The sequence below is a fragment of the Arachis hypogaea genome, chromosome 19, assembly GCF_003086295.3.
Source record: "Arachis hypogaea cultivar Tifrunner chromosome 19, arahy.Tifrunner.gnm2.J5K5, whole genome shotgun sequence".
NCBI classification, from domain to species: domain Eukaryota; kingdom Viridiplantae; phylum Streptophyta; class Magnoliopsida; order Fabales; family Fabaceae; genus Arachis; species Arachis hypogaea.
In genome coordinates this window covers 148,544,950-148,560,999 of record NC_092054.1, presented here as the reverse complement: position 1 = coordinate 148,560,999, position 16,050 = coordinate 148,544,950, and the positions used below count along the sequence as shown (strand labels likewise).

Genomic DNA, 16,050 nt, shown 5'->3' with positions numbered 1-16,050 from the left:
GCTTACTTGCTAGGTGTGGCGTACTTGGATGCTTGCTTCTAACAGACTATAGATTTATTCCAAGTACTTTAAAGTAACATTATGAGAGTTGGACGAAAATGTCTGAAAAAAGAACAAACAAAAAAGATGATTGATTAGTTTCTTTGTTGATATATATAATATTTAGTTAGAAAAAAATAATAAAATCTTTAAAAATAAAGACTCGACTATAACAAAAATTATATCAATAAATTAGTTAAAAATTATCAAGAGTAGAATGATGTTGACCTCTTGTAACTATTGATGATAATATTAAAAATAATTAAAAATTAAATTTATTAATATATTTATTTATGTTCTTAATTTTTTATTAGCTTATTTTTTATATTCTATCATATTGTGTTGAATTTTTTATTTTAAAAAAATATTCATCTTCTTTATGAAAAGATAAAAAGAGAAAATGAAGACTTACATGATGAAGCTTCAAATAATCTAGGAAACTTGAAGTTGAAACTATTTTGTACACGAATGTTACAAAAATTATTTTGGACACAAATGTTACAAAAAACAAGTAATCACTAATTTAATTCGGACACTAATAAATAATGATTGCATAGAATTTTTATTTCTTTCAAAAATTATTTTGTCCATCTTTATATATATAGCCCATATATATAAATAAAATAATGGTAGTATTACATATATTATTACTCCTTGAACGGATCGGAAAGTAGTAGAAATAAAATGATGAACAATTAGAGAGGACGAGAAATGAAAGTGAACATGTATTGAATTATGATTAAGAGAATTAGAGAGAAAGGGTTACAAGAACGATAATTGCATTCTTTTCTAATCTCGAAAAATAATTCCATTTATTAAAAATAAATTAATATTTAAAAATATAATTTTAAATTAAAATAATATATTCATATAAATTATATATTATATGAATAAAATTTATATAATATTGGACTCATCATAAATACTTTGGATAATATTAATATTTAGTCTTTAAATAAAAATATTAATTTATAAACGATAATTTTAATACAGTAATCAATATTAATTAATAATAAATTTTGTCAAACAATAAATTTATTTTTTGGCAAATTTATTGTTCGAATGAAGCTAAATAATTATCACGAGTTTACTACCAAAAATACGCATATAATTTGGCCAAATACAGAAGTTTCTTTGGACTAATCTATACACATATAAACTATATACACATAAATTTATTTAGTACGATTTACCAAGTATTTTTAATAAAATTTTGTCAAACAACAAGTCTATCTTTGGATCGACTCATTGTTCACATGAAAATTTAAAAATTATATCTATTTTTTATCGTATATATTTTTTATTAATTGGTCAAACACCAATTTTTCTTTGGGCCAATTAGTGATTACATAGTTAAATAGAAAATAAACATAAGATTCAATATTTATTATTTGACGAAATAATAAATTTTCTTTAGGTTTGTTATTGTTTGAATAAATAATAAACATTGATTTATTCTTAATTAGTTATACAGGCATATAGTTATTGATGGTTCTAGTTGAACTTGAGGAGGGGGTTGAATCAAGTTGGCTTAAAACTTAAAGTTTCAAACTCTGTTTAAGCAGTAGTTCGTGTTGCAAGAGATTATTTGAAATTATCTTATACGCAGAACTAGTAGAGAGTAGGGAAGAAAAGATGAAGACCAACATGTATCCTGGTTCGGATTCTTTGTGCAATGAATCCTACGTCCAGTCTCCACCACAAACCATGGTGGAATTTTCACTAATCATTCACAGATTACAAACACCAATACTATTGAATTTTTTCCTAATTCAACTAGTATCTACCCCTAATCTTTCATCACCAAAGCTTAGCTTCCCATAGTGCTGTCTCAACTAGAAAGGGGAACTAATCCTAGTTCAAAAACTAAAATTACATCATAAATCAGTGGCTATTTTGCATCACTCTTGCCTTTTCACTCATTGGCTTTTCAACCTCACAAGATTAGCCTTTTCACAAAATAGAAAATGACACAAGATAGCCATAACAAAAAGATCAGAAATTAAGCTTGTGTTGAAGAAAAAGATTCCAGCTCTATGTTTGAGATGGTGCTTTGATTGTGTGCTCTCTTTTTCTTGCTTTCAAATGATGGAGTGAGACTTGTTATATATCTTCATCTTGCCTTCATTTTTGCCTCTTTCATTTCCTTGTACCAGCTGCTCGTTGGAGCTGTCCCTGCTGGTAGGCAGTGCTTTCTTCATCTTGCTCCACCACCTCTGTTATCCGAGGAGCTCGACCACTATCTCTGTTATCCTTTGCTTTTCTTCCTTCCTTGGCATGCTCTTCTTTTTCATTCTACTCCATTTTCTTGCTGTTGCTGCTCTATGCAAGTTAGTGTTTTGCTTAACTACGATCCAAGTATTGCTCAGCTGATGTCCTTGAATTAGTGGGGTGTAGCAGCTATCCTTCTTTGCTTTTACAAAGCCACACTTGCCCTTGCATAATACAGCTGTCCTCTCATAACATTTAGCAAAACATATAAACATTTAATTGCTGAATGGTGCTATGAGGAGTATTGGCTCTTTGTCATGGCTGAAGCATATGCTAGCTTTGGGCTGTGTAATTTCTTAAATAACTAAGTGGATAGGCCAGCTTCATTGTTTGACAATGAGAATAGTTATGAGCCTGCCACAATAAAACACACATTAAATAATATTGGGCTTTCAACCGAATTGAATGTTTGTCATCATTTATATACCCAAAATCAATTTAGACTTAACAATTATCATTAATATAATTCTGTTAAATATAGACATTTTTTTTAGTAGACCAATATTCACATAAATTATATATTATCAATTTCTTCTAATGTTCTAAAATAAATCAATTTTCACAAAAAAGATTACTTTGATAACATAATATTCAATTAATTTATTTCAAAACCAAATCTTATAAAATAGATGGTATAAAATTTTAAATTGTTACTAATTTCTTTATATAGTAAAACCAAATACTTATATATAACACAAAAATAATAAACAAAATAATAAAGTAAAATATACATCAACTATATAATATTATGAGTCCTTATTAATTCTACATATGTTTACATGCGAAAATTACTAATTTCACTGTGAAACAAAATTGAATTTACAATATACTATAAAAAAATCAAATTCCAAATAAAATAATATGTATAACATGAAGTTAATTATGAATTAATATTCATATCATTAAGTGTATTTTTATTTATCCAAAATATATAATAATATTAATGTGGATATATAATTTAGTCAAATATATATAAATTTTTTCTTTTATTTGATTGATTAATATGCGCATAAATTATACATACGATAATTCTTATATTCTAAAATATAATTAATCTTTATACCAAATGAATAACGCACAAATCAAATCTCAAAATATAAATAAATATAAAATACAATTTATTACCAATTACTTTCCTTTGCATTAAAAATTGAATCCATAAAATAAATAAATAATGAAAAACGGTAATTCATTCCTTGGCAAGCAAATATAAAAAAAATTTAGGAACAAAGCCAAAACACATATATATATGTATATGTATATGTATATAATACATTGGTGAGTATGCTAAATAAATGAATAAATCAATCCATAAAAAAGCACTGCAATTCACAGAGCCTGTGTATATACACGGGCAAATTATAATCAATTCATTAGATAAATAAAATTAATTTCGAATAAAAGGGAGAGAAAAATATTAAAAATTTAATATTTTCAATGACTCAATTATGGATTATTTTAATCTCAAGATTATTCATATTAAAAAAATAATGATACAACGAATTGGTTATTAGTTTATCGAACAAGAGGCATTGTTGTAAAAATATTATATTATATTATATTATATTATATTATATTATATACATAAACAATAGTATTTTTCTATTTTAGAAGTCCAAGGTTCAATAATGTAATTAATTAAAAGCTTTGCACGTGAAAAGTTGCATGAAATGCATATATAAACAAGGGAAGTGCTAGGGGGACAATGAAAATTTTGAACAACATGAACAATCACCAATCAAATGAAAATACACTACACTCTAATTTAATACTACTAGTTAAATTTACTCTTTTAACCCTATTAATTCATATTGTTTACACATTATTCAAAAATCTTGTTTGTTACTTATACTTTTCCTATAAATAATAGGCAGCGTAGCTTCCTGGCAAGCTTACTCTCTTTCCCTTCATCAGTTCGAAGCATCCCCAAAAGAACCTTCGTTCTTGGCTTCAATTCTTCTTTTTCTTTTTCTTCTCCTTCTTCCTCTTCTTGTCTAACTTCAACACCTCAATCATAACCATAGAACGCGCTTTCTTTTTTAACCCTAAGTCAAGTTTGCATATGCATGCATCTCCATAACTCAAGTAGAAATTATTATTGACTAGTATACACACAAATCTAGCTAACGTATTATTAATAAGTCATGAAATATGGATATTTTATTGAGTTGTCCTATTTTAATATCAACACTCATTTAATATACCTATTTTTTATGTCCAATCAAAATAAAAAATAAAAAAATTATTTTCTAAACATATTTAAATACATTTAAATATTATTACGTATTAATATGTATAATTTTTTTAAATATATATGGTTAAAATGAGTTTAAAAATAATATATAATTTTTTATTAATATAAAATTATTTTAAATATTTTACATAATTAAAAAAATATTAAAAATTAATTTATATTTTAATATCAATAAAATATCAAAATATTATTATAATTTATCTAAAAAATATTTTAAATATATGCTGTATCTTTATATTTTATCTTATATCAATTTAAAATTTGTATATCTGTATATCTCACATCAATTTTGTATCTGTATCAATATTCATACATCATAGTTGATAGACAAAACTACTGATAATAAGCTAATGTGGCTTTGTTTAACTCTAATGAACTTTGTTTAACTCTAATGAACTTTTTTTTAGCGAAATACTACTAAAGTTAGAAATGAGGGTTATAAGTGTTAGTTTAAATTGACTTATTTAAATGAAATAATACTTTCATAAAAATAAAATATTTTTATTAAATTTTAAACATATTTAATACATCTTTAAGAAAAATATTTTTATTAAAAAATAAAATTTTTAAATTTTTTAAAAATTAATAATATCTTGATTTAAGAAAAATATAAACAAAAGATATTTTAAATATTTAAAAAAAATTTTAAAAAAGTCTATTCAAATATGAAATAAGTTTTATCTATTAAAAAAAATTTTAAAAATAAAAAAAATAATTTTTTTTTTCAAAACACAATCTAGATCTTAAATCACTTTATTAAGAGGATAAAATTACATATGAAACGTAACTATTCTGTTAATCGCAATTTGATATATTATTAGTGCATTGTCAAATTGCGTAAATACTATTTTTTTTAAAAGATGACATATATAATGATATTTGATTTATTGGTAATAATATTTTTATTTTTAATAGTATATTTCGTATTTCTATTATCAAAAAACGAAGGATGCTTGATTTGCATTTTTTTTAATATTTTATTTTTTAATTTTGTAAAAATATAAAAAATGTAATTTTATTAGGATAAAATACTAAATTGGTCATCTATATTTGGACGTAATCCTATTTTGGTCTTTAAGATTTAAAGTGTCTTATTTAAATAAAAAAAAATTTCATTTAACTTCAATGTAGTATCACTTAGGGATGTCAATGGGGTGGGGCGGGAACGAGGATCCTCGTTTCCCGCCATGGGAAAATAATTGTCCCCATCTTCATTCCCCGCATTTCTGCGGGGCTCCATTCTCCATCTCCCTATGTTTAGCATTCATATGGAAATTATAATAAAAATATAAAAAAAAAACCAAAAAACAAACTGTAAAATATTATTACAAACACACAAACATATCTTATCTAAGATTATAAGTCCAGAAATATAACATAGCAAATCATAGTCCATAAAATAAAATCTTGAACAATAGGGTTAGAGTTTTTCAATGAGTGAAATTACAAAAAAACCCCTATATTAGAAATAAAGTAAGGGTTATTAAGTAAGTTAAAAAATTCGGGGAATTATCGGGGGATGGGGCGGGGATCCCCGCTCGGGTCCCCGCGCCTGCCTTAGGAAAATTTCGCTCCCCATTCCCGTCCTCACGGAAAAAATTTTCCACCACTGGGCCCTATTTGGGGCGCGCGGTCCCCGCGGGGATCCCCACCTCCTGGGGATTTTTGACACCCCTAGTACCACCGTGAGGTCAAAGTTAAATAATTAACGGAATGTCCTATATGACAGGAGTACAAGAACCAATTCGATAATTTGGAGAACAAATACAAGCTCTACTAAAGAAACAAAATAAACCGTGAATGCATTAATACATTTATTTATCATTCTCCTTAGTTCTATAAAAAATATTTCATTTTAATTGTAAGAAAAATGATAAATAAATATATTGATGCATCTACGGTTGATTTTTTTGCCTCTGGAACTTATACTTGTTCTCTAAATTATTGACCTTGTTCTTGTACTACGGTCATATAGTACATTTTGTTAATTATTTAATTTTGACCTCACAGTAGAACTACATTCAAGTTAAATAAAACTTTTTGGATTCAAATAAAATACTTTAAATCTTAAAAACCAAAATAAAATTATGCCCAAATATAACGGACCAATTTAATATTTTATCCATTTTATTATTTTCAATTTTCATTGATTTTTTTTCACAAAATCTTAAAAATAAAAACACGAACTAAACTGCCACTTTTAATGTCTGATTTTCTTGTCTACCTTATTAATTCGTATCTCTTATTAGGAATTTAGGAGTTGAATAAAAAATGGTGTGTTTATTATTACATCAACACACTTCTTGGAGAGAGATATTGATACTATAAGTTCATATTAATAACTAATAAATTATCTATCAAAATTAATTTCATAAAAATAGATAAATATATTTTCAATACATCTCAGAATTGTTGGTTTTATTTTTTTAGAGTAAAGTAATAATTAAACTTCTAAAAATTTTGATTTTTGGAATAATTAGTTAAAAAAAAGCATTAATTTAATCATCTATGATAATAAATAATAGATATCTTATGTCTTTTTATTAATTCATCACGTAAAATTTAATAGTAAAATTTATATGTATGGTTAACTATTGTGATATGTCTATTTATGAAATATCGTAATGTATATGACAATTTTTATATTTTACTTATTTTAATAAGATTCGTAATAAATAGATAACAGTTGATAAATATTATATAGAAACTGAACAGAACTATATTATTTTCATATTCATGTGACAATAACAAAACATACACTACTATAAATAATAAAATACATAAACAATTATGTTTCGTTTCGCATTATCTATTAACAGAAAAATATAGATGTCCGCCGTTTATAATTATAAAAGACTTAATTAGTAATTTTTTCTTTAATAATCCAAAATCAAAATCTTTTCGAAAATCTAATTATTACTTTACTCTATTTTTTAATTTAATTATAATTAAAAGTTTTAGAAATATCCATGCAAGAATTTCACAGCATAAAGTGAATCATAATCCTAGTTATGCTTTGTGGACCACTAGACCTTTTTAATAATCTAAATTCTCAAATCATCGATCATATCTTCAATTTCTTTTGTCTTCATCTCGTTCATCTGCCAATCATCTGCACAACACAATCGTAACAAACCAACGGTTGTGATTGATTGGATGCAGAAACAAGGTGATAAGAAGTGACCCCACCATAGTGGGACCCCTTTTTGGAGCAATAATAAAATTGACCCAACAAATGGACGGTAGTAATGGTGGGGTTGACCAATTTTGGGTATGCAGTGTTCAAAAACATGACACAGTCACAGAGTTAAGGTAAACTGAGATGCTTATATAAGCATTCACCTCACTTCCCATGTTTTCTTTCTCACCCCATATTTTTTTCTTCTTTTTTTACTTAAAATATGAAGCAGTAACCTTGTTCATTAGAGCATCCATTCTTTCTTCAATCAGTCACTGTAAGTTCTTCCATCCTGTTAAACCTAGCTTAACCTTTGGATTTGGATTTCTTCTGCTACTTTGAGTTTTGGGCTTTGCTTAGAAAATAGAAAGCATGAACCTTTTTTCTTTTTTAATTTTAAAAAAATTCTTTCTTTTTTTTGGGTAAGCTGATTGCTAGTTGGATTTTTATAATGGGTTTATATCTGATTTGGTACTTTTTATTTTTCTGGGGTTAAAAATCTGAACTTGTTTTAAGTTGTACCCAATTTTGAAGTATTGGGAATTAGGGTTGTTAATGATTGGGGGTTAAAGAAGCAAAAGAAATGTGAATGGATGGATGTGAAGAACTGACGATCTTTAAGTTTGTAATTGTTGGTGCTTCCTTTAATAGATTCCCTTTTAAGAGATTTGGTTATTGATTTTCTGTAAAGGAGTATTGGGAATATGCAGCTTCATATAGAATGGGTTTTCAATTTTGCTTTTGTCTTCTGCTTGTATTATGATTATATTGATTTATATAATTATTGGAAGGGTGAAGTTTTGATGTTGGGTTCATTTGGATCTGCTTCATATTGGGAGAAGTTTAAATTACTGCATATATGTGTTGACTAAATTGAAACCTTGGCTAATTGGCCAGATATTTTGATTACATGAATTTTATACCATTAGTCACTCATATGGTTTGGGATAGTTGTATTCAAATGAATTTCATGAAATAGTTTTTTTTTTTTTTACATCACTTGTTCTTACACCTTTATCTTTGATTTACAGGATCTTTGATTCTTTGGTAGGTTTTACATGGATCCAAAAGGGAGCCTGTGTTCTAACAACTGGGCTAGGTCCGCTTGCTTGACCTCTCCCGGGAATGGATTGCAGACAAATATGTCATCGGATCCATCCCCTTTTTGTGGTGTTCGGATTGAAGCGCCTTTCAAAGACTTCAACCAACCCTCTACTAACCAGTCTTTGCTTATGGCGGAGCCAAACAAGGATATTAAGATTTCTGATATAGAGAACTGTCCACTGACTGACTCATCATCGCAAACCGGTAAACTTCAAGATTGGGATCCGAATGTGATGTTAAATAACCTTTCCTTTCTGGAAGAAAAGATTCATCAGCTCCAGGGTCTTGTTCATTTGATTGATAATAAGAAGTGTCAACCTTTTGCGCAACCTGATGCGCTTGTGACACAGGAGCAGCAACTCATCACAGCCGATCTTACATCAATTATTGTTCAACTGATCTCTACTGCTGGTAGTCTTCTCCCGTCCGTTAGGCACACTCTCGCAAACACAAGTCCATTGGTCAGTCAGCTTAGCCAGCTTCGTGGCCTTAACCTTCCTTTTGGATCCGGCCCCAGTGGTGGTATTCAGCCACAAAATAATAATGTAAATAAAGTGTTTGATCAGTCCACTCAGAATGATGTACCTAATAATTGTGAAGTGGAGCAAAACAACATGGAAGAGCATGAAACAAAAGATGAAGAAGATGTGGAGGAGGGAGAGAACCTTCCACCTGGTTCCTATGAGATTTTGCAGTTAGAGAAAGAAGAAATCCTTGCACCCCATACACATTTCTGTACAATTTGTGGGAAGGGATTCAAGAGGGATGCGAATCTTCGCATGCACATGCGGGGACATGGGGATGAGTACAAAACCCCGGCGGCTCTTGCAAAGCCACATAAAGAAACCGGATCCGAACCAAAGCTCATCAAGAGGTATTCCTGTCCCTATGCCGGCTGCAAGCGAAATAAGGATCACAAGAAGTTCCAACCTTTAAAGACCATTTTATGTGTTAAAAACCACTACAAAAGGACGCATTGCGACAAGAGTTACACTTGTAGCAGATGCCACACCAAGAAGTTTTCAGTCATGGCAGACCTTAAAACTCATGAAAAGCACTGTGGTAAGGATAAATGGCTTTGTTCATGCGGTACAACATTTTCGAGGAAGGACAAGCTTTTCGGACACATTGCTCTTTTCCAAGGCCATACACCTGCAATTCCTTTGGAAGAAACTAAAGTACCGGCGGCTCCAACCGATCTTGACAGCAAAGATAACACATGTGATAAGGTTGGAAATATGAACTTCTGTTTCGGATCAAATCCTCCAAATGAAAATGAAGTTCAAAACATCATGGATGTGAAGGGTAACATTGATGATCCAATTAATTATTTCTCATCATTGAACTTTGAAGGTTGCAACTTTGGTGGGTTTAATGAATTCTCCCAGTCTCCATTTGAAGATTCAGATGCTTCTTTCTCATTTCTTATGTCTGGATCTTTTAACTATGCTCCTAAACCAGGATGTGAATCAACTTCTGACAATCTGTAGTAACAATTTGTACTAGTAGTTCCTCTGCATAATATCTATGATTCTATGTTATCCCTTTTATTCCTCTGTGAATGAATAAAACATATGTTTCTGTGATGTTTTAAAGTCAGGGTAATATCATGTACCTCTTTATTGCTTAAAAATAGAAAGATTAATTAATTCTCTTGAAGCTCTTTTGTTCTTGTTCAAATGTAGGTTATGCTAAGCCACACACACCACACCAAGTGTAAGATTATAAATATCAGAAAATTTATCCAAGGATCAGGGACTGATACTGGTGTCAATTGTTGTTTTTTGCTTACGTAGATGAATATGCCGTGCAAAAAATTGAGTTTGATTCTTGGTAGTCATCACATTAAAAATCATTTAAGTACCATGACCACCAAGGTGGGGGGAAAATTCAAACAGTATGGCAGTTTCTTGTATTATCTTTCTTTTAGATTTATCATTTATAAAAACTCTATTTACAAGGATAAACTATGTTTTTTCTCTTTCCTTAAAAAATATCTTTAATATTTAATTTTATCCGATTTAGAGATAGCTTTGACACAAATAAAAAATATTAGGGACAGAATTGAATTAATCGAAAGAAAACGTTATAAAATTGAATTAAATTAAACATTTAGGATATTTTTTAAGAAAATTATAAATGTTAAGAGTAAAAAGTATACTTTATTCTATTTAAAAAGCAAATCACCACTAATGATTAACATGACATTAATAATACCTTAGGATTAATGAAAGAAATCCCTGGACAATATTAAACTTGAGAGTACATATTATTAGTTAAGGGGAGTTGCAAGATCTCAAGCTTGAGAGTACAAATACTGTTCAGTGATGAGTTTCAAACCAGTCTTTGATGGCAAACCACAATATTTCTCCCTCAAAACTACATCATCTTGGTAAGACCAAGTCAATCCTCTAGGAGTGCTATTGGTCCACATGAATCTCTGGGAGAAGGGATTCACTAAACTTTGCTGAAATTCTCGTACTGTCTCACATAACAACCCCTGCAGCAGTTAGCGAGAATTTCACTATTTCAGTCCTCATTAACTATGAGATATGACAAGAGACATTGGTGTTAAGGATGAAAGAATTAGTACCTCTGCCATGGATTTGATTTTCAAAGGGACAACATCACTAAGCAGGACAAGTTGTCTGTTATTATCCCCTTTTCTAAGTAGAAGAGCACAGTCAAGGATATGATCTTCAACTGTTGGTGAAGCCATTTTCTTTGAGATGTAGGGACCTAGAATAGAAATCTCGTCTTCAACAAATTGAGGCTGAGGTGAAGTAGATGGCATTGGAGCAACCATCCTGCGCTCCTCCATTGAGCTTTCGATATGAATCCACCAGGTTGTGTTCACCATGCATTCTTTGATCCATTCCAATGCGAAAGAAGCCTCCGACACTCTTTTAAAGATTCCAAATTGTCTCCTCATACTTTCCAGTTCCCTTATAACTGGCAAAGCAATTTTTGTGAGAAACAGTCCAACAACAGTACTTAAACTTGAACAAAGTATTAGGAAGGCATGTAATATTCAGAAACTTGTTACCCAATCTTGGAATGATTAAACGAGTCCCATTGAGACCTTGTAAAAGCTGCAAAGCTTTCCTTGACTCCTTGTTCAGAAGAGATGCAGTGTCCACAACCATATCCCAGCTTCGTTTTTGTTCTCCATTAAAATGCTGAAAAAGAAACAGATGTAAGCAATAAGCATTCCTAAGTGAAGAAACTCTTGATCCATTCATAATAACAATGATATATCTTATGTCTACTTACACAGGGTTTAGTGCAATTGTCTGAAACTGATGCACAACTACCACCATCAACGCTTTTTGCATCAGAAACAGGACCAGAAGACTCTGACTTGAGCTTGCCTGCAGAGTTCATTAGTGATTGGATGGGCCTCTCTTTCTTCTTCTTCAATTTCATAGTATCTTGTTTCTCATTCCAGTTGGTACAACATTCAAGGGCTTTTCTTCGTGACTTCCGAGCTTGAACTACTTTTGGAGCCTTGTTCTCTTTGTATGAAATGGAACTTATGCTTTCATTTGAATTGATGTTGGGGCTAGAATTAACCTCTGAACAGGATGACCTTTGTGACTTAGGATGGTTTCCCTTAATTCTGACGAACCGCATATTTGGGCTGAAGTTTTCCTTATTTTGAGCAAATATTTTTTCTTCAGTGTCAAAAACAGAGAAAAGATCTTTCTTGGGGAATGATTTGTTCATGATATCCTTCTCACAACTCATCTCAACTTCAGTATAAACATTAGTTATGCTCATACATCTACTCCTTCTAGCTCGAACCTGAGGAGAACTAGCAGCCTTACCTCCTCGTAACCAAATATTAACAAAGGCTGAACTTCTCTCTGTTCCGTTTACACAGCTGTGAAGAGTTCTCTTATCAGAGAATCCTTTCAAGGGAATGCGAGATTTTGGGGTCTGGTTTCCCATGTTGTTTGTAATCTTTATATCAGCTTGATCAGTGACTGAGGAATTCACTGATTCATTCAGAACTGATATGGGATAGATGGTACCTGAGCAATCATTTGCAATATCTTCGACTGCTTCATCCATTGGGTGCCCTTGCTTGTAGGAATATTTAGCACCTTCCATTGCTTCTACACCACTTTCAATTATTTCCATCTCAGAGCTTCCTGTCACAGCACTGAGAGGTTGTAGGGTCTGGTTCTCTTCATCACTTGTAATCTTTAGAATAACTTCTTGAGGTGCCGGAGAATCCACATGTTCTTCTTGAATTGTTTCATGTGGCAAGTGCACTTGCTCATGAAAAGATTTAACCATCACTTTCGCTTCTTCAAAACTTTCAAAGACTTCATTATCAGAGTTTCCTACGGCGGCAATAAGAGATTGCATGTTCTGGTCCTCTTTCTTGTTTGTGATAAGTAAATCAGCTTCCTGAGGCACAGAAGAAGTCACTGACTCTACGATAATTGATATGGGATTGATACTACCAGAAGAATACTTGTTTCCAATATCTTCATCTGCTTCATCCAGAGGGAGCCCTTTCTTGTGACAAATGTTACCGCACTCTGTTGCTTCTGCATGGCTTTCAAGCATTTCCACCTCACAGCACCCTGCTATGGCAATGAGCGATTGCAGTGTCTGCTTCTCTTTCTTGCTTGTAACATTTAAAGCAGCTTCTGGCGGAACCTGAGTACTCAACGATTCTACCGGAGCTAATTTGAGGCAAACGCTGCTTGCTGACTTGCTCCCAGTATCGTCAACTATTCCATCCAATGAGTCCCCTTGTTCATTCTGGCGGGTCTGCAAATTTGACAACTCTTCACAACATTTCTCTTGCTCTTCTCCATCAGATATTGAATTCACATCAACTGCTTCAACTAGCAGAGATGAATTCTCAGAACTGAAAAATCTTTCTCCAGAGTCATTAACTCCCATTGTGCATTCAGATTCTCTAGATATTGCAGTTACTGAAGCTACACGTTTTCCATCAATAGATTCTGAATCAATATTAGTCAGAAAGCTAGAGCCATGCTCTTCTATGGAAGCCTCTTGCCTCCTAAGTGGAAATTGCGTATTAGCTGAATTGTGTGGAGTTTGAAATTGTTGCATTGTTGTCCCCTGGAGTGCTTCCACAACAGGCAGACATAAGCTCTCTGTCAAATACTCTCTCAATGTGCAAAGCAAATTAGTTTCCTCAAGCAATTCTGCTTCAGGACAAGCTTCAGTCTTCTCTGTGCTGCAAACTTCATCAACTGATTGAATGAAAGGTGGTAATAGTACTTGGTTTCGACGTTCAAATGGTTCATTATCACTATCAACTTTCACAGAAAAATGTGATGTTTCAGTTTCCATAGGGTCATTCTGAACTTCAAATGTTTCATCTTTAAAATGCTGATTTCTTTCTTCATTTTGTTCCACTAACAGAGAATTGTAGGAGTCTGTAATCAAATCCACCGATTGAACTTCTTCTGTAGAAAAACTCACCTCCTGCAATCAAAGATTAACAGCAGACATTCCGTAACAAACACCATGAACAAATTAAATGATGCTGAGAACTGAGAAGTAAGAAGCTCACTACTACTAAAACCTGCAGTATAGAGGACAATTATAAAACTTTTGCATCCCTTAACATCTATTCGAATTCTCAAAAAACCATCATCATACTTAATTCCAATAGCTCAATTTCTTTTTCTTCTTTTGGAGAAAAAAGAAAGGTACCTTAATCATCTCCAATTGTTGTTGTTGATTGTGAGGCAAATTTGCATTGAATTGGAAGACAAAGGGAATATGCGAATCAAAAGCGCGAGTAAAGGGAATCCAAGAGAGACGATAAACCCTAGAGGAAACCCCAACGGTGAAGGTGTCACCTTCGTTCATGAGAACACTGACTCCTGCCTGAAGCTTGGTGCCATTGAGCCATGTTCCATGTACTGCGAAGGAGAGACACAAGAGAATATAATTGATCGGTAAAAGAAAGAAAGAATAGAATTTGAGAAGAGAAAGGAGGAATAGAAGGTACCAGAAGAGAGGTCAGTGAGGGAGAGAGAACGGGAAGAAGGGTGGCAGAAGATGCGGAGGTGGAAGCGGCTGACACTTGGGTGAGCGAGAACGACGTCGCATTTGTGGTGGCGGCCAATTAGGACCGTTGAATCGATGTTGACGACGATGAAGATGTTCTTGAGGATCGAGTTGTTCTTGAGAACAGTCAAAACCGGGATTCTCAATTCTCCCCCTTCTTCTTCTTGTTGCTGCTGGTCAATGTTCTCAGCTGCCATTGCCATGGCCAAGAACGCAGAGAGAGAGAGAGAGAGAGAATGTAGAAATTGAATTCGAAATTTTGAGGAAGAAGAAGAAGAAGGAGGTGGTAACTGGTAACCGTTTTTGAAGCTTTGAATGGAATATGAAATATTAGTTACTACTTACTACACACCAACGGCTATCTTTTTCAATTCTACTACTTACTACCCAACCAATCATGTTTTTTTTTTTCTCTTTCTTTTTATTTAAAAGAAAATAAAAATTTATTCTTCAGGCGATAGCAATTTTTATGGAGTATAGACGATGAATTATTTATTTATATATCACTTCGTTACATCGGTAAAAACAATTAATGATTACAATAATACACTAAAATTAAACTAAAAAATAAAGTTCAGTTCTTACTTGTGATTCTTATTTGTTAGCTTGAATAAGTTTTAAAAGAAGAAAACAAGGGAATGTTTTGTAGGGAAAGAATAATTAGGTGTTTAAAAGAGTATGCAACAAGATGTCAAATGAATGGTTTAAATAGTTGTCATATTAAATTTGTTGAAAATGTTAGATTTATCACAAAATTAAATATATTTTTTGCAAATCGATCCCAACGTGATTCGGTTGGACTAACTTTGTCCATATTGGTATTTATTTTATTTTATTTTATTTTTTTTGAGAAATTAGTTTTCGTTTTTTTTTAAGAAATTAATTTTTTTTTTGGATTTTGTCACATGAGCTAAACCCACAACCTATCCAAACACAACTTATAAAAACCCATATCCCAAAGACAAGGTTTAATTACTACACACTATCCAATAATATTATCCATTCTCACTAGAATTTTATCTTTTTAATTATGGCAGCTTCTGTCTTCTTTTTGCCTGCAAAGAACAAAGTCTGCAACAACAACACATTACTATTGGTATTTAGAACCAACATGTTCATTTGCTCAAAACTCCTCTCTTCT

The 16,050-nt window shown here is 31.4% G+C and overlaps 2 protein-coding genes across 2 annotated transcripts; one reads left to right on the top strand and one right to left on the bottom strand.

Moving 5' to 3' along the window:
• The first annotated feature begins 7,812 nt into the window (after positions 1-7,812).
• On the top strand, positions 7,813-10,505 carry LOC112775450 (protein SENSITIVE TO PROTON RHIZOTOXICITY 1). The gene is made up of 2 exons (XM_025819066.2): positions 7,813-8,019; positions 8,774-10,505. Exon 2 carries the CDS (start codon positions 8,801-8,803, stop codon positions 10,334-10,336), a length of 1,536 nt encoding a protein of 511 aa, XP_025674851.1. The 5' UTR covers positions 7,813-8,019; positions 8,774-8,800; the 3' UTR covers positions 10,337-10,505.
• Positions 10,506-10,992: 487 nt separating this feature from the next.
• On the bottom strand, positions 10,993-15,816 carry LOC112779294 (uncharacterized). Its single transcript, XM_025823542.3, has 6 exons — positions 14,851-15,816; positions 14,550-14,761; positions 12,120-14,318; positions 11,893-12,025; positions 11,440-11,798; positions 10,993-11,346 (listed from the first exon to the last, which is right to left on the bottom strand). Exons 1-6 carry the CDS (start codon positions 15,110-15,112, stop codon positions 11,143-11,145), a joined length of 3,369 nt encoding a protein of 1,122 aa, XP_025679327.1. The 5' UTR covers positions 15,113-15,816; the 3' UTR covers positions 10,993-11,142.
• Positions 15,817-16,050: the final 234 nt, after the last annotated feature.